Consider the following 22,890-nt stretch of genomic DNA (forward strand, 5'->3'; position numbering starts at 1 on the left):
GGATTAATTTAGAATTTATTTTCGATAAATACTTTATATTTGATTCGAATTTTATTATCACCTCATAAAATCGATAAAGACTATTCAACTTGATAATAAACATAAAATAAAATAAAATATAACTTTTAAAGATAAAAATTAGGATAATAAAAATAAAATGCGTCATTTTTATTTTTTCTATATTATATTGATCAACTTATCAAATACGTACTGACTCTTTTTTAATTTACCAAAATACATAACCTTCCCCATTACTTCTGTTTCATGCCCTTGTACTAAAATGGATTTTGTAAAATTTGAAAGATCAGGAGTGAGTTCGGTAAATTGTACCCTTGATTTCCCTTGGTAAAGGATACATTCGATCAAAGGATGGAAATCTAGAATGGTCAAATTTGGACCATATCGCGAATTATAAGGGTATGGGTGAAAGTGTGTCTTGTTTATTAAATTACAAATTGATCCTTCCCTTTACTGTTACGTAACGCTCCCTGTTCTCGTCTCTCTCTCTCTCTCTCTCTCTCTCTTTGTCGTCTTCTTCCTGACACGATCGCCGCTCCACACGAGGACAAAATTGAACCCCTCGCTCCTCGTCGCCTTGCCTCCGACACCCCTCGCAGGCTCTCGCAGCCTTTTCCGCCTTCTATGAGTTCAATCTTGTCTCTCTCTCTCTCCCATCCCCGAAATGTCCCCATGGTCTTACCATGGCGAGACTCCCGAGGTGGAGCATCACACACTTCGCGGACCTCCGTGACGCCCCCACCGCCACCCCTAGATCACACGCCACACAGCGACTTGTCGATGGCTTCCTCGCCCAGCCTATTTACCCCGAGGCGCCCCATCCGCGGCTCCCCAGGCATAGGCGCAGACCCCGGTCCTAGATCGCTCCGATAGCCCCCCGGGGTTAAGGTTATGCCGGGCGGGTCATGAAGGTGCGATTTTTATTGCTCTGCGTTGGGAACCGTCCGAGCGGTGGCGTCGTCACCTCCTTTTTCTTCATCGTTCTTTGGCTCTGAATTGATAAAGTGCCCTCCTTCTCGTTGTCTTGCCGACGCCATTGATCTTTCTTGGAGATTGTCAGGAGGGATAAACTTGTTGCTAAATTTTCAATTTTGTGTTCATGTCTCACTTGCGTGTGTGTTCCAGTAATCCTCTTCTACTTTTTCCCCCATGTTTCTTTGGTACTTTATGCAAAATCAGGATTCTGTTTTTTTTCCCGATTCCTTGCTCGCTGACTGAATGTTAGTTTGAGCATATTCTCTGATTTTCGTTCTGTTCTCTGACACTGTTCGATTTGTAGAATTTGGAATGCTTCAAGTAGGAAAAGAAGAAGGCTTCTGGTTGGTACGAAAGTTGTAAAAGAATGACCGAGACGAGAAGACATTCTGTCGATATCCCTTTATCTAGAACTCTCGTGGCTCTCAAGAGAGTACGATCGTTGAGAGATCCTGATACGAGTTCACTAAGCAAGATCGCTGCTTTAGTCGACAATATCGTTTTGGAAACCAGCTCTTGCAATGGCGTAATTATTGGATCAACGAATGGGGGGAGTAAGCGGAGTCTTGCACAAAGAGAAGACATTCATCAGTTGCAAGGTGCTAAATTGGATCCAGCGAAGTACAGCTTGTCGTATTTCCATCCTTCGGTTCCTGATGCATCTGCAACGAGATCAGTTAAGAACGCTTGTGTTCATGGATCCTGTAGTGGCAATATGCGCAGATCCCTAGACTCAAAGTTGATGCCTTCTTGTACCAATTGCCTGGAAGAAGAGCTAGATTTGTTTCACAACGACAAGTTCCAACAACTTGAAATGATACGCTCTTCATCCTTAAAGCAACCTTTATATGGAGGATCATATCGCAGCAAAGATGTTGATCTTATGTGCAATGCAGAAACTCAGTGCGCATGTAGCGTTGGAGCTTGTAAACCAGTTGACCCTGCTACTGAAGAGTGTGATCTTGCTTTCCTCAAAAATGCTACGGGTGTACACAGCTGCCACTGTTCTAGAGTATCGAAATACGATGGCCTAAAGCATCCTTCTCATGTTGAGGTTCGGGAATTTCAGTTGAATTCTCAATTTGATAAAGAATCTGTTTTTGGTGGAAGTACCCCAGCAGAAGAGGAAACCATGAGCTTAATTGAAAAATATAAGCCTAAAATGTTCCATGAGCTAGCAGGACAAAGTGAGGTAACTCAGTCTCTATTAGATGCCATTTTGAGAAGAAAAATAGCACCAATTTATCTTTTCCAAGGTCCTAGAGGTACAGGAAAGACCTCTGCAGCTAGGATCTTTGCAGCGGCTTTGAATTGCCACTCCCACGAGGAACGCCGGCCTTGTGGATCTTGCCAGGATTGCAAACTTGTGTTCATGGGTAGGAACAGGGATGTTGCGGAACTAAATGCTTCAGAAACAAATCATCAAGAGTGGTCGAAGTTCCTTTCAGAAAGTGTTCTTGCTCCACGTTCCACACGCTTCAAAATTTTCATCATTGACGAGTGCCAGCTTATTGAAAGGAGTACATGGTCAGCCATTTGCAAGACCATGGAGGAGCTTTCCAAACATGCTGTTTTTATTATGATTACTTCTGAACTGGATAAGTTGCCCTGTGTGACTCTGTCTTTGTGTCAAAGGTATCATTTCCTGAAATTGAAGGATCATGATATAGTTAGCAGATTGCAAAAAATATGCATGGAAGAAGAATTAGAAGTCGAGGAGGACGTGCTTATTTTCCTTGCCAAGGAATCAAGTGGTTCCCTTCGTGATGCAATAGCAACACTTGATCAGCTTGCTTTGCTGGGTAAAAGGATAACATCATCTCTTGCTTTTGATCTTGTAAGTCATCAACTCATTTTAAGGTTAAGTTTGTGCACTTGTGACCAATGCCAATACAAGGAAGATAAACTTAATCACCTTTGTCGTTCAGATGGGAGCCATTTCTGAAGCTGAGTTGCTCAAGCTGCTTCAGTCAGCACTATCTTCAGACACTTCTAGTACTGTTAAAAGGGCAAGGGAGCTTATGCGCACTGGAATTTGTCCGATGAAGCTGACGTCTCAGCTAGCAAAGATTATTACTGATATTCTTTCTGGTGAATGTGGATCAGTCGGTTCCAAATCCAGTAAGTGCATGCGTAGTTGCTGTTTTCTAGCTTCCTCTATATCCAATAATGCATACTTATTGATGATCACTTCTATTTTTAAAACTTCATGTTCAAAGTATCAGGAATTGTTCACTTTATCTTTCTAGTTCCTAAACCCTCTTACTTCCTTGCGTATGCCTAACTATCTCTGCTCGATTAAATTTCGGTTCTGATGTGGTTATTGCATTGATTTGGTGTCTTATAGCAAACTGCAGTAAACAAAATAGTAATTTAGATTGCCATCATGGACAACACCATATTTCTATTAAATGTGTTTATATCTGAAGTCTGTGAACATACATGTTCATCTTCTCCTTGAAAAGCTACCTTTGCAGTTGCTGGAGCTAGTAAGGAGAAACTGACCGACGCATTGAAAATACTGGTTGAAACTGAAAAGCAACTCAGAACTTCGAAGGATAAATCTACATGGCTCACTGCAGCTCTTCTTCAGTTTAATACAGGAGAATCATTTTCCCCATCAAGAATGAATGATTCTATGGCATCTCAGGAAGTTGCTCGCTCAACAGGTAGTGTAGCATTTTGGATGCAATTTCTTTAGCAGAGCATTGGTTTTTTCACAATTGATGTTTTATTTTATGACTCAAATAATTACTCGGATTACGTTTTTCATGCTTTGGAATCTTTACATCTGTACAAATTTGTTCATTGCTAAGAATCACTTATTTGTTCTATGCAGATGAGTATAACTGTTTGTGCACATCACCTAAGGAGAGTATAGAAAGTTCTACTTTTTGCAACAATGAGTTATCCACTTTAGAAAAGCATTATGACGAAGCAGAAATGAAATCCATATGGCATAAAACCATTGAAAATTGTCGATCAAAATCAATAAAAAGCTTCTTATGGAAAGAGGGAAGGTTGTCATCTATTCTGGTGCATGAAGGTAAGACTCAGGTGTTTCAAACCTTATCCTTTGTTTACTGTTTGATTACTCCTTAGTTGCACTTCCAGAATTTGCTCTCTACTGATCTCGATAAATTAATTGTGAATGCGTTTAGGCTCGACTGTTGCCGATGTAATCTTTCGTGATCCTGATCACGCCCGTAGGGCGGAGGAATTCCGGGAAGTGATTGTAGCTTCTCTTCAAAGCATTCTCAGTCGCAATGTGGATGTTAGGATCAGTCTTGACCCGACAGTTACAGATAGGGCTTCCAGAAAGAAATCATTCTGGTTTTTGTGCTGTTCTGGTGCAAGGCAAAAGGCACCAGTGTATTCATCCGGAAGAAGTACAACACTTTGTGGACGAAGACTGTGTCGTCGTTTGCAGGTGGATTTCCAAAAACAGGCAAGTAACAAGGGAATTGACAAAGTTTCTTCCCCTAACCAAAAGGAGAAGTCATGTATCATGGCTCTATTGCATTTTAAATCAAAGTATAGTCGAAGTTCTCTTCAGTAAGAAAGGTCACTCCTCAAATCAATGGAGTCGACATATCTAGCAAACCCACAGAGGAAGAAGACAAGTAAACGAATCAGCAGGATAAAGGAGAGTCTCAGAAGTTAAGAATGATTCTTACATTTGATTTTGCTTGAATCTGAAAAAGAAAAGAGGTTGACATTTTGATCTTGTATTGCTTTTTTGCTTACAGAAGTTTCATGAAATTAAATCATAATTTAGGTTTAACACTGCATAGTTCAGAAGGATAATCTAATCTTGTGCTCATAAAGTAATAACAACGAAATATCATAGTTTTCTGATGCATGCAAGAGAGGAAGAATGCTTCTTCATGCATTGTGTGAGACACATCCTCTGTCTTCGAGTTGGTTTGTCGTTGACTTTAAATCTTAACTCGTGAATCTCGATGGAGGAGCACGACAATCTAAGCACGTCAAAAGTGGGATTGACTTTTGTATTTAGTCAAAGTTGCAGTGGTCAGAGGATAAAAAATTTAAAACTTTTAATGAAGTTTAAATAATATGTTGTATAATAAATAGTATTTTGTATAGAATTAGTTTTTTTTATATAAGTTGTAATAGTTACGAGTATAATTTTAAATATTTTGAAAAACGAATATTTTGATAATAATAATAATAATAATAATAATAAAAAGGGTATTATTTAATTTTACCGCTATTTTTTAATAAAATGCTGTTTAAATTTCCCCCTTTTTTTTGTTAACGTCCCTTTCGAAATCTAAACATAAACGCACCCAACCTTACCCAACGCCCTAATAAAGTGGGCTCCCCTAAAAACTGCCAATCCAAGTGCAGGTAATCGAGCGAGAGAGTACGAAGAATAAATCGATTAGTTTCGTGAATCTCGCCGCGACGCGTACTCCCGCCGTTGGCTAAAATTTGCCCTAAATTTAAACCCCCGCCGTCGCCTCTTTCCCCCACTGCCTCTCGCTTCTCCGCCTATACCGCCGTCTTTCTTCTCTGCCTCCCTACGATGCCGGCGATAACCGCAACTTTGGCCGCCGCCTCTCCTGGCGGAGGAGCAATCGAAGCGGAGTACGAGCCGTTGCTGGCGGAGAATCCCGACCGCTTCTGCATGTTCCCCATCACCTATCCCTCTATCTGGGAGTTTTACAAGAAGGCGGTGGCCTCCTTCTGGACGGCGGAGGAGGTAGACCTCTCGTCCGACCTCCCCCACTGGCAGCACCGCCTTTCGGCCGATGAGCGCCACTTCGTCTCCCACGTCCTCGCCTTCTTCGCCGCCTCCGATGGCATTGTCCTCGAGAACCTCGCCGGACGGTTCATGCGCGACGTCCAGGTTCCCGAGGCCCGCGCCTTCTACGGCTTCCAGATCGCCATCGAGAACATCCACTCCGAGATGTATTCCCTCCTCCTCGACACCTACGTCAGAGACGACGAGGAAAAGTCGCGCCTTTTCCACGCCATCGACACCGTGCCCGCCGTCGCCCGCAAGGCGGACTGGGCTCTTCGCTGGATCGACTTCTCCGGCTCCTTCGCCGAGCGTCTCGTCGCCTTCGCCTGCGTCGAGGGCATTTTTTTCTCGGGCTCCTTCTGCGCCATCTTCTGGCTCAAGAAGCGCGGGCTCATGCCCGGTCTCACTTTCTCAAACGAGCTCATCTCCCGCGACGAGGGACTCCACTGCGATTTCGCCTGCCTCCTCTACTCCCTCCTCCGCAACAAACTCCCCGAGGACAAAGTCCGCGCCATCATCGCCGACGCCGTGGACATCGAGCGTGATTTCGTCTGCAGCGCTCTGCCTGTGGCTCTGGTCGGTATGAACGGCGACCTCATGAGCCAGTATATCGAATTCGTGGCAGACCGCCTGCTTGTGGCGCTGGGCCATGGCAAGATGTACAGCACGGCCAATCCCTTCGACTGGATGGAGCTCATCTCGCTGCAAGGGAAGACCAATTTCTTCGAGAAGAGGGTGGGCGAGTACCAGAAGGCTTCGGTGATGTCGAGCTTGAACGGCAATGGAGCCATCCACGAGTTCAAGCTGGACGAAGACTTCTAAATGCGATTGTATATTGCTCGACGAAATGCCTAGGTGGGCATCTGCTCATTAACTTTTAATAAGTTACCTGTTTGCAGAAATGCTTAAGAGATGTTTGTACTGTTTGTTGCGCAGCAATTTACTTTCTGTGTGTGTGTTCCTTTCTTTGCATGAATCAAACTACAGAAATCATTCTGGTGTTCTCTTGTAATGCTCATGCTCAATTCATGTCCAACAAAACCCAATGAATAGCACATGCTCACCCATTTCAATTTAGGTGAGACAAAAGGGCATTCAACTAATGCTCAAAAGAGTGTGACTTATCAAGCACTTTGCACCAAAGTGCAAAGCAAAACAACAAGTTCAACAGCAAGTATTAGAAGAAAAACATTCAAGCCCAATTCAATCTTTCAAGCCTCCTAAAAGAGAGTTCAGATCTCAACCCTAGATCATACAACACAACCAGAAGAAACACTTTTATGGTCGACGAACACGACGCTAACGATGGTGAGGATCAAACAGTAGGCCAGTCCTTTCGGATCTCAAAGTAGTAGTCCATGTCTAAATAACACTTTCCATCATCATCCACAAACTGAAACAAAAGATCAAAAAAGAAGGGAAAAGTGTATGATAACTCTCACAAGAATGAGAAGAAAATGTTGTAGATTTTACCTTTGTTTTCGCCGAATAGGATCCCCTTGCAAAGAAACCGGAAGGGGTAGACTCTTCTTCCAATTCGAATGTGTAAGGCTCCTTTTGAGGGCTGAATGTTCCCAACATAACTTTGTTCTTTGTAACTACACCAAGGAGAGGCACGGATCATACGACAAATTCTATTACAACTCGATATGTGAAAACATGCATGAAATAGAATGGAAAGATAGGATGAACCTTTCACTCCTTTCTTCCAAACAATGTTAGTGTATCTAAGGCCGGAAACAATGTTATTAGAGACGGTGAAGGAGAATTTGAGGCGGTAGTTACAACCATCCTTGAGTGCAAAAGCAAAGCCCTTTGAATCAGGCACAAAAGGAATAGGTAAAACCAAATCAGAATGATCAGGAATTATTATGGTCAGCTCTTGAAACTTCACATCCGGATCCAATGTCTCTGCCAATGTATATAATTAACATATAAATCTAGATTAGATACGAGTGTATAGATGATAATTTAAGATGAAAAAAAATATGTTTTCTAAATTAATTACCTCCAACTTCATTGATATCAATGCTTCCAAGGAGTTGCTCCTTCCATTTCCTCAAACTCTCATCATCCTGAAAAAAAAGAACATGCATTTTTCTTTACCATTAAATTTTGTATATGAAAAAAAGGACTTAAAGTGAGCACCTTATCCATCTCAAGTTGCTCCTTGAGTGCAATTTGCGGGCCAAGAGCGATGGCTCGCTTTTCATCATCATCGTCATCACCACCACCATCCTCATTGTCTGTGGAGGCAATAGAGGCATGGCTCAACTTGCGATCCATCTTCTCCTCATGCTCCTCCTCCTCCTCCTCATGCTTGGAGTTGTCCATGAGTGGTATATTGAGCTATGGGCCGGGAGAGCTCCCAAAACAACACAAACAACACAATGAAAGAAAGAGGGAGAGAGAGAGAGAGAGGAGGAGGAGGAAGAAGAAGAAGAGGTCTTTTGAATGGAGGAGAACACAAGTGAAATTGTGATAAATAAAAAAGGTCTCTGGTTCCTTACTAAGATTTTGGCGATTGGGAATGGAATAAGGAAGGGTTGGTTGGTAGTTAATGGGGGTGATTTATTAAACTTAAAGCACAAGAGAGAAAATATGGCTAAGTAAGAAGGAAAAAGGGACAAGTGGTGGGAGAGCATGAGCTTCAACTCATATCCCTCCATTCATTTGCATATAATTATTATTAGATTATTTATATTTTTGAATCTAAATATGCTAATTATTATTATTTTTTATTTTAAATTAAATTAGCTAGTTTATACAAGAACATACACGTGAAAAGGCAACGTGTGTCCTTATGTTCTTGTCTTGGTTGATAAAAATCATTTAAATTTCCAACAAATTCACACAAATCTTGTCTTGGCATTCATTGGTGGCATTTAATTTGAAGAAATACATCTCGTGATCAATATTAAATTATTGGATTGGATTTCTACTTGAATTCTTAGATTCGGGACCAGAAAAATAAATTTGTATCATAACAAATTGATAAGATAATTAATCCCTTATTTGCATTATTTTGAATTTAGCCATATTGATGAAAGTAAATTAAGTTCATATTAATTAATTAATTAATTTTTATATCTTTTATGCAAAAAAGACTAACTAAATCTAAAATGAGCAAATTAAATAGGAGCAAGTGGATGCTGATGAAAACCAGCAAATTTCACCCAAATGCCAACTGATTGGAATGCAAAGCATTGAACTGAACATACTGCAGTTTGATCTCCCCCAACTCTTTGGAAGTTGGAAACTAGGCTTTTAATTAATTTGTGTTCTAAAGTCTCTCTACTCTTTAAAAAGACATCTTCATGGTTCAGAGTGAGATTTTTAGTTGCTTTCAATCTTTTATCCACCAAAAGTACTTTTGTTTTGTTGCATTCTGTGGCAGAGGCAGCTTAATCCTTAAGATTAGACCAGTAAGAAAGCCAAGTTTCCTTTAATTATTTTGCTGATAAATTGGTGACTGACAGCATTTATCATATATTAGGTTTTATTACAATAAATCCTGATATAAGCAAAGCCATACAGGTTCAATGCCCCTCTCAATGTCAGTTCTTGCAGCAAAGATTGCAACTGAAACAAGAACCAGAGAGAAGGCAACTGCACCTTACTGTAGCCATAACCCATTCATGGTGTTGCTGAACCCATCACATCCAATATGAGCTACATGCAGCACATCTGTGGGCAAACCTATCTCCATATCTGCTTCCTCTTCCTTGTAAACCAAGTGCGACAAGCTCTTCATCATCTTCTGAAACCCCGTAGAGATGCCGAGCTTGGGAAGAGCAAGGGCACCGAATGCGCTTTTGGCCTTCTCAGTGGTGTGCATTGTGCAATCTGTTTGCTGCTTCGTTGGCTGGTTTTGATTTTCGCAGACTGCCACGCTCGACAGAGAGACACAGGGAGTAGAGAAACGGAGGATGGTGAAGCGATCCATTGCTCAGTCTCTCTTGTTACTGTCAAATGAGCCCCAGAAGGGTGTGTTATATCTGGATGCATGTGTGTGGCTTTGTAGGCAAGCATCAAAGGTTTCATCCAAGTTTGGTGAGGAGGGAAGACATTATGTTGGTTTGGTAGCTTTTAAGATGAACCTCTCTTCAGGGCCAAGAATTAACCCTCCTCCTTGCTTCCTGGTGCTGCCTCACCACCAACTACACATCAAAAGTTTCGATCAGAAACAAACTCAACATGACTAGTTTTCCTAACTGTAAATTTTATACGATCTTAATTAGCATCTATTTACCTAGGTTCATCTTCAGCTTCTAATTATTACTCTTATTAACTTTTGATTATCTATAGATTATAGTTCAGATGTATTAATTATATATCTTTTACTCTTCAAGAGAGATAATAGCATCTAAAGTAGTAAATTCTGAAGCAAAATCAGATTCTGAATACTGAACTAATGGATTGAAGTCAGACATTGACAGAACATGGTCTGTATATTGTCGATTTATGTAATTGCTCAAGATTATACTGTTGTCCATGTGTTTGCTATCAGTAGATTCTGAAAAAAAGCACCACAATGCCGAAACTAAAGGCTGCTCGAATCAAAGATCAAGATGAACCAAACACTTCATTTAATTTGTAATGTAGATATCTCAATAAGGAGTGACATCCACTGACTCAATTCTAATTGGTTTATCCCAAGCCTGAGACTACTCTTCATCTGCGATCTTCACCCTTTTGACGAGCTCGCTCGCTCGCTCGTGGTGGTCAGTGGTGAAGCCACTATTGTCTGTCCCCTTCTTGAGCTTCAGAAAGTAATAATAGTACAATGCATTGTCCTTTTCAAGAGAATCAAATAGCCAGTTAAAGACTATCTTTCGAGTTCCAGCTAGAGAACTCCAAAGAAGGGATTCTCCATGGCTGAGTGAAGCTGTGATAGAGCAGCATTCAGAACAGTCAAGTCGACCTTGTCCCTGGGCAAATACAGATACTTGTCCCCTTCGACCTTCTCAAATCCACATAGCTCGAGAAACTCCATGCCTCCCTTCAGCCTGCCAACTCTATCCTGTTGAAGATCACAGGAAAGCAGAGCATTAGCTGTGGAACTCGGTGAAGTTGTGGGTTTTTGGTTGTACCTGGAAGTTGAGGTTACCGAGTCGAATTTTCCTGAACTTCTCCTCCTCTGGATTCTTGACAACATTCCGTACGTAGATAGCAAGAGTGGTGAAAGCTTTCTCAACTCCAACACCATCATTCTACCATATCAAATGCACATCCATGATCCATGTGTAATGAATGGAGGTCATAAAACTATAGCGTTTAAATGGTGACAATATGATCCATGTGTAACCTTGTGATTCTTCTTAAGAGAACGTAAGCAATCCCTCATGCGCTCTGCCCTTGCAGTAGGCTTCACATGTGTGGATCCCTGCATAGCTCAGAATACAAAGCTCGACACAAAATTTCAGTTTTCATATTTCAAACTAACATAGCTGAGACAACTTCATCTACCTTATTTTCCTGCACAGAAAGAGCATGTTTTACAACTGCAGGATCTTGGGGCGGCAATTGCAGCTGTCTTCTTCTTTCTGCCTGAGTTATGTAGATATTGTGTGAGCATAGAATGTGATAGATCAAAGATTACTTTCACATTAATGCCAGCTACTAATGATATCCAAGAAAAAATCTCAATGAAAATTGAGAAGAAATGACTGAAAAATAGTATGACCTTGTCCTCCTCCAATTTTTGCCGGATCCTTTCCCTTGCTCTCTTCTCCTCCTCTTTCTCTACCTTCCGCAATAGCAAATTTCTGCATGAAAAGGGAAGAAAAGAACTACCTATTAAATGGACAATTATAGAGGAAGGAAAAAAGAATTTTTCATTGGATAATAGAATGTCAATTTGAATAGGCACAGGCCTTTTTCTTTCGTTTTCCTCATTAATTCGCATTGCTTCCTGAAGCTCTTTGCCTGCCCGTATTCTTTCCTACACATAATAGTTACAGAAAGGTGAGTTGACTGATGAACTGGCACTTGCCCCTGGAGGAATAAGATTCATAAATGTGAACACTGCAATAAAATGAAGCTGACATCAAAGAATGTTTGATTTTGGCTTTACATTCAATATCTTAGATCAAACAAATCCCGATAAGTGATCTCAAGTAGGCCAGTTTGCAATGCATTGCCGGTGGTGGGGTTGGAAGTACAAATTTATTGAAATTATTGAGGCATGTATTCATAGATTTACATATCTATGATGTATAAGCTTGCATTCATAATTTCAAATGAGTTAGCCATTAAAAATGGCAAATACCTTCTCTCTTTCTCTTTGCAATCCCTGTTCTTCTACATCTCTATTCTTGCGAGCAAGTTCCCTATGAAAATAAGGGTTCCATTTTAGAGAAAAGATATAATGTATAATTCATGACCATTGATTTTGTTATGGAAATGACATTGGCATCATTGGCTACATTTTAAAATGGCAGAAGTAGATATTTTCAAAGATAAGACTGAATAAACAGCAGCTAGATTACCTCTTGAACCAGAAATATCATAGAACAAACCAAAAGGTTAGCAGTAAAAGTATAATACTCTGAAAGAACTAAGAAGCATGCATCGGTGAGATAGATAGCCATCGAAACATACTATTTAAACAAAATAGTTTGCTACTTTGTAAGACAAACTAAATAGATCTGTCTTGAACTACTGTAGATTTTTTCCCATAAAGTAAAAGAGAATGTCTTGTCTCTCTTCACTAGAATTTATTAAGACATGCGAAAAACTACAAAACAAGTTTAGAATACCTACAAGAAAATGTATTCTGAACAAAAAGTGAACTGGATTAAAAGCATATCATAAGAAAAAGATACTAATAGTAATTGATGGGGGGTTTTTATGATTCAGCGGAAAAGAAATAAAGGGATAGCATTTACAGACCGTAGCTGCTCTAGTCTTGTTCTCACTTCATCTGGGGTCATCCATGACGTTCCATTTTCAATTTGGACATTGACATGGACCTGAAAATTACTATAAGATGTTAGCTAATTTTGAACGTTAATGAAATAATGTTTTCTTTTCCTGCAGTATTAGCTAGTTACGGACCTTCCAGAACAAAAATGAAGTCGAAAGAGAATCAGTGGTGTCAATAAATTAATACTTAATATGGTTGTTGCAAAGAGCAAGTGATTTTTCTTGGAAAAACATGAGATGTAAATTATCATTATATTCAACATCATGTGACATTGTGAATCTTTCACTAATTGAAAATAAAGCAGCAACAACCACTTATTGGAGCACATTCATCTTTCAGACAAATAAAAAATGTTTTTGAAATGTGGGTGTGAGACTACAAAAAATTCTAAAGAATCAACTATAAGTCACCAAAGAGGTATATAAAGTATAATTTGCAAGAAACTTGTGTAAAAAGGAAGAAAATTCACCGTGCATGCATAGAATAGGTGAGACAAGTGCCAGTTATTAGCTCCGACCAAACAAGAGTTGTTTAGACACAATAACTTAGCGATGTAAACAAAATGAGGCTCTAATTTTTTAGCAGCATTGTTTACATCTGACAATTTTTATAATGAGGGATCAAAGAGAAGAAATGGTAGCTGTCGCATATAGAGATATTTCATCATTCTCAAGACATTAAATAAGAAGAAAGCACAATTACAGGGTAAATTAAAAGTTAATCAAAATCTGATACCCCATACCAAAGGAATTTCATCAATATCTGGGTCGTTTTCATGTTCTAGAAGCCAGTTTATCGCTGCCTCAGTAGTTGAATTACCTGAAATTACCAAGAAGAGTTTATATTGTACTGAAAGTATTAATGAAAATTGAAGAACAAAAAAACATCTTAGTACTGACCAGAAAAATGAAGCGCTCTTATAACACGGACAGTTGCAAATCCCATTGATTCAATCTCTTTAAGCATCTGCTTGTTAACTTCCGGTACAGCCATTTTTATGGGGAAAAGCCAAACTTTGAAGTATATCACTCTTACGAATGGCAAACCTTCATCGGCAGAAACGCCACTTAACAAAGATCAAAATAAATTAGTAGAAAAAAGTTTTCCTACAAAAGTTAAGAGACTGCCTCAGATTCGCAATGCAGGGCGTCAAAAGTGGCGTCGCTACTCCTGCGCGAGCAAGCTGGGTCGAAGGGAGCGGAGCCATCGGAAGTTAAATACGCCGATATGAGATGGGAGGAAGCCATCGGAGGATGATGAAGAAACTTGAGCGAGAAGGGACCGCCGCCCTCCGCTCGCCCTCGCCCATCTTCCTCCGATTCTTGCCTTCGCGCCGAGGTGCTGGCATCGTGCCTTGCGCTCTTTCAGGGATTCCCGGGAGAAAAGTGCACATTCTTTTCCTCTATTTGTTGACTAATTTATCTATTTTTTTTATAATTCAATTTTTTTTATTTTAATAATTTAGATATTTAATTCAAAATTTTTCATTGACCAAAATAGTTTATCTTTTCTTTAGTAACTAATAACAGATTAATATTACCTAAATAATAATAGAGAGGAAAAAGAATAGTTTATATTTAGTTGTTTAAAAACAATTTTTAAAAAAATGTTTTTCTATGTCTGAGGAAGTTTTTTCCAACTCCATATGCAAATACAATTATACAGATCTTTCTCCTACGTTCTCTTTTGCTCATATACAAATGAACTCAAACAATAATAATAATAATAATAAAAGTAAGAGTATAATAATATGAAGAGGAACCATTTCAAAAGCATAAATTTGAGTAAACTTGAAAAGGTAAAACTCAATTGATTTCAAAGTTATTTGATTCATACAAAAATGAAAAATAAATAGTCGTCCGAACCCAAACTGGCAGTTATAATTCATCGATAAAAAGACCCAACAAAAAAAAAGATATTCTTTACTACATGCATTTCTGGACAGACAGAACAAAGCAGCACAGTAAGATATCGAGTCCATTGACACTAGCATTACAACAGACACCATGGCTGAAAACGAGATGCAAATTTTACTCATTTTACCGAATCTCGTTTAACTAATTCGTTCACGGCATCCACTACGATTCATCTTTCAGGCGCGCAATCAATTCATCCTGTCATAATGAAACAAGCAGTGCACTTTTAGCAAAGCTTAATAAAAATTTGGTTTCGTGAGGAAAGCAATCGGTGTGCGAAACAGATTTACTTTGACTAGGTAAACAAGAAATGATCATTTCAAAAACAGAGAGAAGTGAGAAGAAAAGAAGAGAGATTTTGGAATTAGGGATACAACAACAAATCCTTGCCTTTCTCCCTTTGGGTGAGAGTCCTCTTTCCTTCAGGAGCGAACGCAATCTTTCAACAGACATTGTCTGAAAAGTGTGCTCCGAAAATTCAGTGCTCGAACTCCCTAAAATTGGAAAATTTCTTAGCAATATAGAATACTCTCACTTGTTAATCATGCAACTTTTTGCCGAACCTTGTAAGGTTTCCAGCAAAGGAAACAAGTTGACAATCATATAATAGAAATTACTAGCATATAAGGGGCAAAGAATCCTATTTTCCAGTTTTTATGAAGCATTTGGAACTTCTTTGACAAAAAGGAATTAAGTTGCGTAGTCTTGACTCTCACAGAGATTATATCAACATGTCATGGGATCAAGAGAAGTTTCTATCAATGTTGGGTAAACTTGTTAGTAGGAGTTACAGATTTGAGGTGATATCAAATGTCTTTTTGTTGTGGTACAGCATATTTATAGATCACATAGAAATTTTTTCTCTTCAATAGAATATTTAGCATTAAAAAATAGCTGCTAACATTAGCAGTGGCATCTACAGGGTCACATGGAATAATAGAAAGATTCTAGAATAGGATTGAAGTGATAGCCAACAATCCAATTCATGCCACCTGGGTGGAAATTTTCTATGCCATTGTTTCATGTAGTCTTCAATAGGCGTTACATTCATGTATCAAACATGTGCGATATAAAATGTTCAATAGTTAGAGAGTTGATAGATATTATACTTGGACAAGTTGAATCTATTAGAGTTGAATGCTTAATGGGTGGAGAAAGACTAGAACATTCGAGTTAATGTAATAAAATATATATGATAGAGATCTTGCATGAAGTTCAAGATTTATATAGGCGGCCCAAATAGTTTGGACTACCTTCAATTAATACCTGTGTCAATTTTTTTAACATCAGAAAATACATTGTGGAATAGAGCATCAAGTTAGCATATTTAATAATAATAAAAATTTATTTAACATTTTTTAATAGAAAACATTCACCCTATTTTCTTCCCCTCTCTTTCCCTGCTTTCTTTTCTTTCATTCTCCTTTTCTTTCTTCTTTCCTTCAGTATCCCTCTTTATTACTGCCCCTGGTGTTGGCAACACCATCCTAGGGAGAAAGATGGAGATTTTGGGGTAGTACTAAAACTCAAAACTTGACTGAGTTAAACTATAAAACCAGATGAAACTCACAAATTTTTTGGACCAAACATGATTTTAAGGCCGAGCCTATCTTATTTTTAGGCAATTAATTTAAATCTTTAGTTTTAACTTCTCTAAGCGATTTTACAAGATGATTGAATTCTCGGAAAAGGTCATATTGACCATTGCTGATAAAGATTCTCACTCTGGCTATTCATATTGCTATGAGTAGATATTGACAACCATGATAGGGAGATAGAGAAATAGAAATAGAGAGGAGATACAAGCAGAGAAAGAAGAGAGGAGAAATAATTTATATTATTTCTAAATTCATCTCCTGTCACATTATGATTGCTTATAAAATAAAATTACAACTTGGTTATAGTAAAAAATTTAATTTGTATCTCATTAGATTGTTGGTTTCTCTAAATTACTTATTTGTCAAGATTGCTTCCTTATTCCCAATGGAGGTTAAATGCCTCCCTGGGTCGAAGCATAATACAATCTTCAGTAAAGCTCAACAGAACATGTAGTTGATCATCAGCAAGTCATGTCTATCCTATGTTCCTTGGGTCAACTACATAGGTATTATCCATTACGAATATATCACCTACAATAATCTAATTTTTCCAATAATATTTAATTAGGTTAATTAGAATTTTCTTTGTATTTGCTCTATCTCTCATGCCTTTAACTTTACTTAATTTAACTTATCTACCTATATAATCTATTCATAGTCTCTATACATGTCAATATCATATTAACATATTACTCTTATTTTATCATCTGTTAGAGTGACAACTAAAGCTCAATATTTATTTTATTAATGTTTCAGTAAACCCCACCAAGAACCCCACACATCCATTCTGCTACATTAAACATTTGCATGTCTGGTTTCTTAATGACTCAATCCTCTGAACAGTAAGATATGACACATTATATACAGATGGAACATTGTAGCATATCTAAAACTATCTATATTTCATTTTACTCATTTGGTTCTATAGAACATATTGATGTTACTTAATTTCAGATCTCCTAAAATAAATATTTTGTTTTTCAAAGACAAGAATCTTCCTCAGATTAATTTCCTTCAATGTGCTGTAGAATTATTAATTAATTGATCCCATTATTGACATATCAACTCTCCTGTTTCTACTAATTTATTTCCACCCTGTGATTGTGGGGATTAATTTTATTTGTATTACCAAAATAATATAGGCTAATTATAGAAATTCAAGGTTGTACAGCATGCAGGGCAACTCATGTGCTATGACAACACAAGATTTAGGTTAAGGCAAGAATGCAACTTTCAGCATACTCTCATAAAAAGTCAAAACTGAGAACTTAGTTGGTATTATTACATATTAAATCTTACCTTGGCAAGGTTTTTTAAAAAACAATCATTGAATCAGGAAATGGAGAGATAAATAAAAAACAGCCACAGATATTAGTATGTAGTAGGTCTAAGGATGGTGGTTATCTTTGTCACACTAATTCAAAAAGGCTCATTAGTCATTATATCCAACAACAAACATGTTGATCATTCCCTCCACACAGACAAAAAAAACATTACCTTTGATCTTTTTTGGTGGAGCCTTTCCCTCTGTAGTTCGGACAGATCTGGAAAAATAAAGGAAAAAAGAAAAATGTGATTCTTGAATGCCTCAATAGATCATGCATTGTTATTTCTTGCATCTATAGAATAAAATCAAAGTTGGACAACCTACATCCTAATTTTATCCTCAAAGTTTCTCGAACTAGTGAAGATAGAAGTTTATAATTGGAGACTATGAATTACCTTCAGTGCCAGCAGCCTTCTACTATCAACCTATCAACACAACCTAGTACAAATTTTAGACAGCAGATACCAGAATAGCCTCACACTTATTGTTTTGTACTCTTAGCTTCCATTGCTGATGTGATGTGCACATGAATTTGAATCGAAAACTAATTTGTGTGCTGTAAAATATCAAATGGAAACTAAACAGGAAATGGTAATCTACTATGCTGGGCAAGCAACTTCAGCAAGAATTTAACCTACTCAGGATATATATATACATATATCCGAAATGACAAATTTGGGAAAATTTCGAAATGACAAATTTAAAAATGGAAATGTCTTCCTATTCTGAGTATAACATGCTGTCTTGAATTGCAAGGCGACAAATATAAACATAATAGCAATCGATTCATAGCATATACAATGAGAAATAAAGGGGGTAAGGTCAATGCATTGTAAAACATGTGATGGAAAACAATACCTTTTACCATTACAGCCATCCGTTGAAGATTTTGCAGTTACATCCTTTAACTCGCTCTTTTGCTTGTTGATTTGGAGAGCTCTAATCAATATGTTTGTTGTGTTTGTCTTGATTAATTGATCCTCTAATAATAAAAGTGAAAGTATGGGAAATATTAATCTTATAACTATTTAAAACTGTGACTAATAAAAAAAACCACCAGATATTCTTGAAAAGATACACAGAGATAAAAGTTCTTCAGCCAAATCAGGAAAAATGTGAAAAAAATAATAATAATCCCTAGATTTGCAATTAATTCATACATCTATCGACATAACACATAAATCAACTCTGGAGCATCAATGTCACTACACTAAGCATTGCCAAGACCAATGAAGTATGTGCTAAGAATATGAAACGGAATCAGGAGTTTCTGCACATAACATACAGCAATGCAACCTAAAGATGCACCGAGCGGCCAACATGAGTAAGATCCGAGTTCAGATCAAGTATAGTTCAAGTTCAAATTAGTTAGATGTAGGCTTTACTGTGATCAAGAAATGAAATTTGAGAATTTGGAATACAGTCCTGCTTTATTCTAATCTGATCTAGTCGTGGTTCACATAAAAAAGACAAATTTTGAGAGCAGCCAACAAAGTAAAAGGAGGCGAAAAGACCGACCTGGCGGCGCCGTCTCACGCTCGCAAACATATACGCGCATTGTCCCCTGCAAATTGTTTTAGATTCATTAGGAAACTATCGTGAACTACTCCAAGAGATAAGAAAACGCCACGCCGAGGAAAACCGTAAAATAATAAAGATAGGGTTCGGATGAAGGGGAGTGGAGAGCAGAAGAGTACCGGATTGGAAGACAGCACCGGGGAGGAGAAGAAGCCGCGGGAGGGGAGGCCGACGAGGTGCTTCGAGGCTCCGCCGGCCGCCTGCGTCGTTCCTCCGTTCGACCGAGGCGGGGAGGAGAACTTGGCCTCCATTAGGTCCACAGACAAGGGGCTCGAAGGGGAGACAGCATCCGTGACGGCATCTATATAACGTGGCGACTGGCGATGGAGCGGTTTATGACTCGAACTGACAGCTGTCCACGCCCTGTCGGTTCATACTCCTCCGACCGGACCGACTCTTCTGGCTGGACCGGCCTATGCTATGCATTGTTGACATGTATTAGGTCCTACTCCATTTATGAAATTTGTTTTCATTTCTAAAAATCAATTAAAAATAAAATAAAATCTGTTAGCTTTTTTTTTAATGTTATTAATCACCACATATTCAAAGAGATAAAAAAAATAAGGATGAGTATTTATTTTAGTATTTTTAAAAATTATAAAAAGCTAAATTTGATAAGTGGAAAGAAAATAAAATAAAAGAAAATAAAATTTGGAGATAGTTGGTGTAAATGTAACCTCTTATTTTTTTTGGTTGATTGGTTTTTTTTTGTATTTAATAAAATTTCATACTAGTTCTTCGCATTTCAACGAAATTCGGGGAGCAGCGGCGCTGGCGCTTCAAATCCCTGCTTTCGACTCGATTCCTCTCGATGGGTAATCTCTTCTTCGTCTTCCTCGCGCCTCCTCGTGCTTCGGATTCCGAGCCCGTCGTGGTTGGTTGCTGGAGGTCGTGTGGTTTAGGGTTTCGAGGCTCCTTTGGAAGAATTGGACTTTTTCTGACCAGTGGTTTCGCGCCACCGTAATCTCAATTTAGTCGTCTGTCGTTCTTCTCTGTCGGCGCCGTACATTGGATATTTTGTTTTCCATTGTTTTTTTTTTGTTGTTGTTTTTCCCCTTTCCGCTTCTGTTGTCCGCTTGCGCCGAGCTTTTTAGATTTTTTTTTTCTCACAATGCCAATGCGTTGGATTTCGTGGGTTAAGTATTGATCTTTCATGATATTTTTGCAGGTGTTTGTTCCATTTTTTTCTGTTGATTCATGGGATAGTTGATTCTGTGCTACTTGCAATTCGGATGAAAGTTATGTATTTTCCCCGTCAGGATTTTCTGAGTTATTTTGTAGAGTTTTACGTCTGTAGTGTTACTGAGATGGAGTAAAATGATTACTCTGACCTGTTGATTGGAATCTCAGACTTGCTGCTGACTGTTCATCAAGCTTAATTCGAGTTTATCCGCTCAAATCTATCAGGAAGGAAGACTGCAAGTAGCAGCATTGCAATCACTGGAAGAAGGTCAAAGAATGGAGTGCAATAAGGATGAAGCCCTCAGAGCAAAAGAGATTGCTGAAAATATGTTCGCCTATAAGGATTTCATCGGTGCCAAGAAATTTGCCTTGGTGGCCCAAAATCTCTTTCCTGCTCTCGACGGACTGAAACAGTTGATTGCAACTCTTGATGTTTATATTGCTTCTCAACACAAGGTTAATGGGGAGAACGATTGGTATGCTATTCTCCGTGTGAATTTCACAGCAGATGAAGAAATCGTGAAGAAACAATATAGAAAATTGGCTCTCCTGCTTCATCCCGACAAGAATAAATCAGTTGGTGCTGAAGGTGCTTTTAAGCTAATTTCAGAGGCATGGAGTGTCTTATCTGATAAGTCCAGAAGAACACTTTATGATCAGAAAAGAAGCGCCAAAAGTTTTTTGGAGCTAGTTTTCCAAACAAACAAGAAAAGAAATGGCAGCACCAAAGTAGCTCCTGCGACTGTGAATCCTTCTCATAAGCCATCGACAGTTGAAACATTCTGGACATCATGTTATAAGTGCAAAATGCAGTACGAGTATCTCAAGCTGCACCTTAATCATACTCTTCTCTGCCATAATTGCCACGAACCTTTTCTAGCCACAGAGACAAATTCTCCTTGTGAATTTGTATCCTCAGTGCCTATTACTCAGCAGAGTCAACCAAACTCCGATCATAATGTATCGAGCAAGAATGCCTATGGTCAAGGGAAAAGCAACCCAACAGAGAATGGAGCAAATCCAGGTTCTTTCAATCGCCCAAATTTCCAATGGAGCCCTTTTTCTAGAACTGCAGGAGTCGCAAGTGCAGCTGCCTCATCAACTGCTGCTGCGCATGCTGCAAATGTTGTCCGTCAGACTTACAAGAAGGTACGTAGAGAACGTGAAGAGGCACAAGCAGCAGCTAGAAAGAGGCTTGCCGCAGGAATAATAATGCTCTAAAGAGAGATACTAGTGCATCTGGAATACTTAAAGCAGGTCAAAGTAATTGTATACCTGCAGAAAAAGGGGGAAGTATTGGTGATGATCCTGGGAATGACCATACAGAGGTTCTGACACCACAGATTCCTGCTGAGTCAAGCAGAAATCCCGTAGCTTACTGAAGTTTAGAATGGCTGGGAAACAAAGCAACCGGTCCAGAGAGTTTTATCTTTTTAGTACCAAAAATATGTTGATTGAGTCGAGTAAGTCGCCTCTATGAAACTTGATGTGAAAGACAATGCTAAAAAGAGACAAAAACTGAGTGAAGCTGGCAAAAAAGAAAGCATTACTGGTCAAGAACAACCTGTTGAGCAGCCCGTTGAACCAAAGAGTGAGACAAAAACAACATATTAATGAGAAGAAGTTATCAGATGCTGACAGACAATGAGACTAATGAACCAGTATCATTGGACGTTCCTGATCCAGATTTTCATGTTTTTGATAATGATCGTACAGAACAATCTTTTCAAGCTGATGAGATATGGGCTACATATGATGATGAGGATGGTATGCCTCGTTTCTATGCTCCTTTCAAAATTCTCATAAGTTTTCTGACGTCAAAGTCCAATAGTGAATTTGCCCCTTTGAATTCGCATGTCTGGTTTTCTCACACAAGGTTAGGTGGGAAAACGGTCCTCGTGGTGTCATAAAAATCATCCCAAGAAAAGGTGAAACCTGGGCTCTTTTCAGAAATTGGTCTCCAGAATGGGATGAGCATACTCCTGATGTTATCATCTACAAGTATGACATGGTAGAAGTACTTGAAGATTATAATGGAGAACATGGTGTATCTGTTATCCCTTTAGTGAAAGTTTCTGGGTTTAGAACGGCATTCAGTCATAACATGAATTCCAAAGCAGTAAGAGAATCCAAAAAGAGGAGATGTTTCGGTTCTCTCACCAGGTACCTTCATATTTACTTGTTGGTGATGAAGCTGATAATTCTCCCAAGGAATTCTTTGAGTTGGATGCCGCAGCAACCTTGGAGCTTCTTCAGATAATCAATGGTAGCAAAACAGAAGTGGAAGTTGAAGCCGCCGAACCAACTATCACCAAGTTGTCATGAACTCAATATTTTTAACCTTCCAGCATCCTTTTGTTCAAATTGCATTTGATCATTTAATTTCTGCTGCTGTGTTTTGTAGTTTGTTTAATTGGTGGGTCTGATTATTATTATTATTTGATTATTTGCAGTTTTCTGCGGATGATGTTATCTGGCTGATCCAAAAGATTTTGTGTGCAACTGAAGTATTTCTGAACTTACAGTTCAGTTTGTGGTGACTAATTTCATCTAGCTAAAATTGGTAAGATGACAATTATCATCCCATATACATTCAATAC

At 38.7% G+C, this 22,890-nt stretch overlaps 6 protein-coding genes and 1 pseudogene across 6 annotated transcripts; 3 read left to right on the forward strand and 4 right to left on the reverse strand.

Moving 5' to 3' along the window:
- The first annotated feature begins 1,360 nt into the window (after window positions 1-1,360).
- LOC141825642 (protein STICHEL-like 2) lies at window positions 1,361-4,695 on the forward strand. Its single transcript, XM_074713026.1, has 5 exons — window positions 1,361-2,830; window positions 2,922-3,114; window positions 3,471-3,662; window positions 3,833-4,039; window positions 4,155-4,695. Exons 1-5 carry the CDS (start codon window positions 1,361-1,363, stop codon window positions 4,550-4,552), a joined length of 2,460 nt encoding a protein of 819 aa, XP_074569127.1. The 3' UTR covers window positions 4,553-4,695.
- An 808-nt stretch (window positions 4,696-5,503) lies between these two features.
- On the forward strand, window positions 5,504-6,712 carry LOC141824733 (ribonucleoside-diphosphate reductase small chain-like). The gene has a single exon (XM_074712061.1). It carries the CDS (start codon window positions 5,543-5,545, stop codon window positions 6,581-6,583), a length of 1,041 nt encoding a protein of 346 aa, XP_074568162.1. The 5' UTR covers window positions 5,504-5,542; the 3' UTR covers window positions 6,584-6,712.
- Window positions 6,713-7,076: 364 nt separating this feature from the next.
- LOC141825171 (rho GDP-dissociation inhibitor 1-like) lies at window positions 7,077-8,095 on the reverse strand. The gene is made up of 5 exons (XM_074712556.1): window positions 7,910-8,095; window positions 7,770-7,836; window positions 7,454-7,672; window positions 7,235-7,359; window positions 7,077-7,154 (listed from the first exon to the last, which is right to left on the reverse strand). The coding sequence occupies exons 1-5, from the start codon at window positions 8,093-8,095 to the stop codon at window positions 7,077-7,079; spliced, it is 675 nt and encodes a 224-aa protein (XP_074568657.1).
- A 1,282-nt stretch (window positions 8,096-9,377) lies between these two features.
- LOC141823762 (CRIB domain-containing protein RIC4-like) lies at window positions 9,378-9,707 on the reverse strand. The gene has a single exon (XM_074711005.1). It carries the CDS (start codon window positions 9,705-9,707, stop codon window positions 9,378-9,380), a length of 330 nt encoding a protein of 109 aa, XP_074567106.1.
- A 724-nt stretch (window positions 9,708-10,431) lies between these two features.
- LOC141825148 (uncharacterized) lies at window positions 10,432-13,682 on the reverse strand. The gene is made up of 10 exons (XM_074712536.1): window positions 13,589-13,682; window positions 13,432-13,508; window positions 12,656-12,735; window positions 12,033-12,093; window positions 11,638-11,705; window positions 11,448-11,529; window positions 11,231-11,311; window positions 11,070-11,147; window positions 10,855-10,974; window positions 10,432-10,784 (listed from the first exon to the last, which is right to left on the reverse strand). The coding sequence occupies exons 1-10, from the start codon at window positions 13,680-13,682 to the stop codon at window positions 10,608-10,610; spliced, it is 918 nt and encodes a 305-aa protein (XP_074568637.1). The 3' UTR covers window positions 10,432-10,607.
- A 912-nt stretch (window positions 13,683-14,594) lies between these two features.
- On the reverse strand, window positions 14,595-19,375 carry LOC141824865 (protein LOWER TEMPERATURE 1). The gene is made up of 6 exons (XM_074712197.1): window positions 19,228-19,375; window positions 19,049-19,094; window positions 18,389-18,512; window positions 17,701-17,747; window positions 14,996-15,099; window positions 14,595-14,803 (listed from the first exon to the last, which is right to left on the reverse strand). The coding sequence occupies exons 1-6, from the start codon at window positions 19,357-19,359 to the stop codon at window positions 14,768-14,770; spliced, it is 489 nt and encodes a 162-aa protein (XP_074568298.1). The 5' UTR covers window positions 19,360-19,375; the 3' UTR covers window positions 14,595-14,767.
- Window positions 19,376-20,274: 899 nt separating this feature from the next.
- Window positions 20,275-22,825, forward strand: LOC141824672 (uncharacterized; annotated as a pseudogene).
- The last annotated feature ends 65 nt before the right edge of the window (window positions 22,826-22,890 follow it).

Source organism: Curcuma longa, chromosome 3 (genome assembly GCF_044706935.1).
Source record: "Curcuma longa cultivar G26 ecotype Majalengka, Jawa Barat chromosome 3, ITB_CL_G26_1.1, whole genome shotgun sequence".
In the NCBI taxonomy this organism is placed as follows: Eukaryota; Viridiplantae; Streptophyta; class Magnoliopsida; order Zingiberales; family Zingiberaceae; genus Curcuma; species Curcuma longa.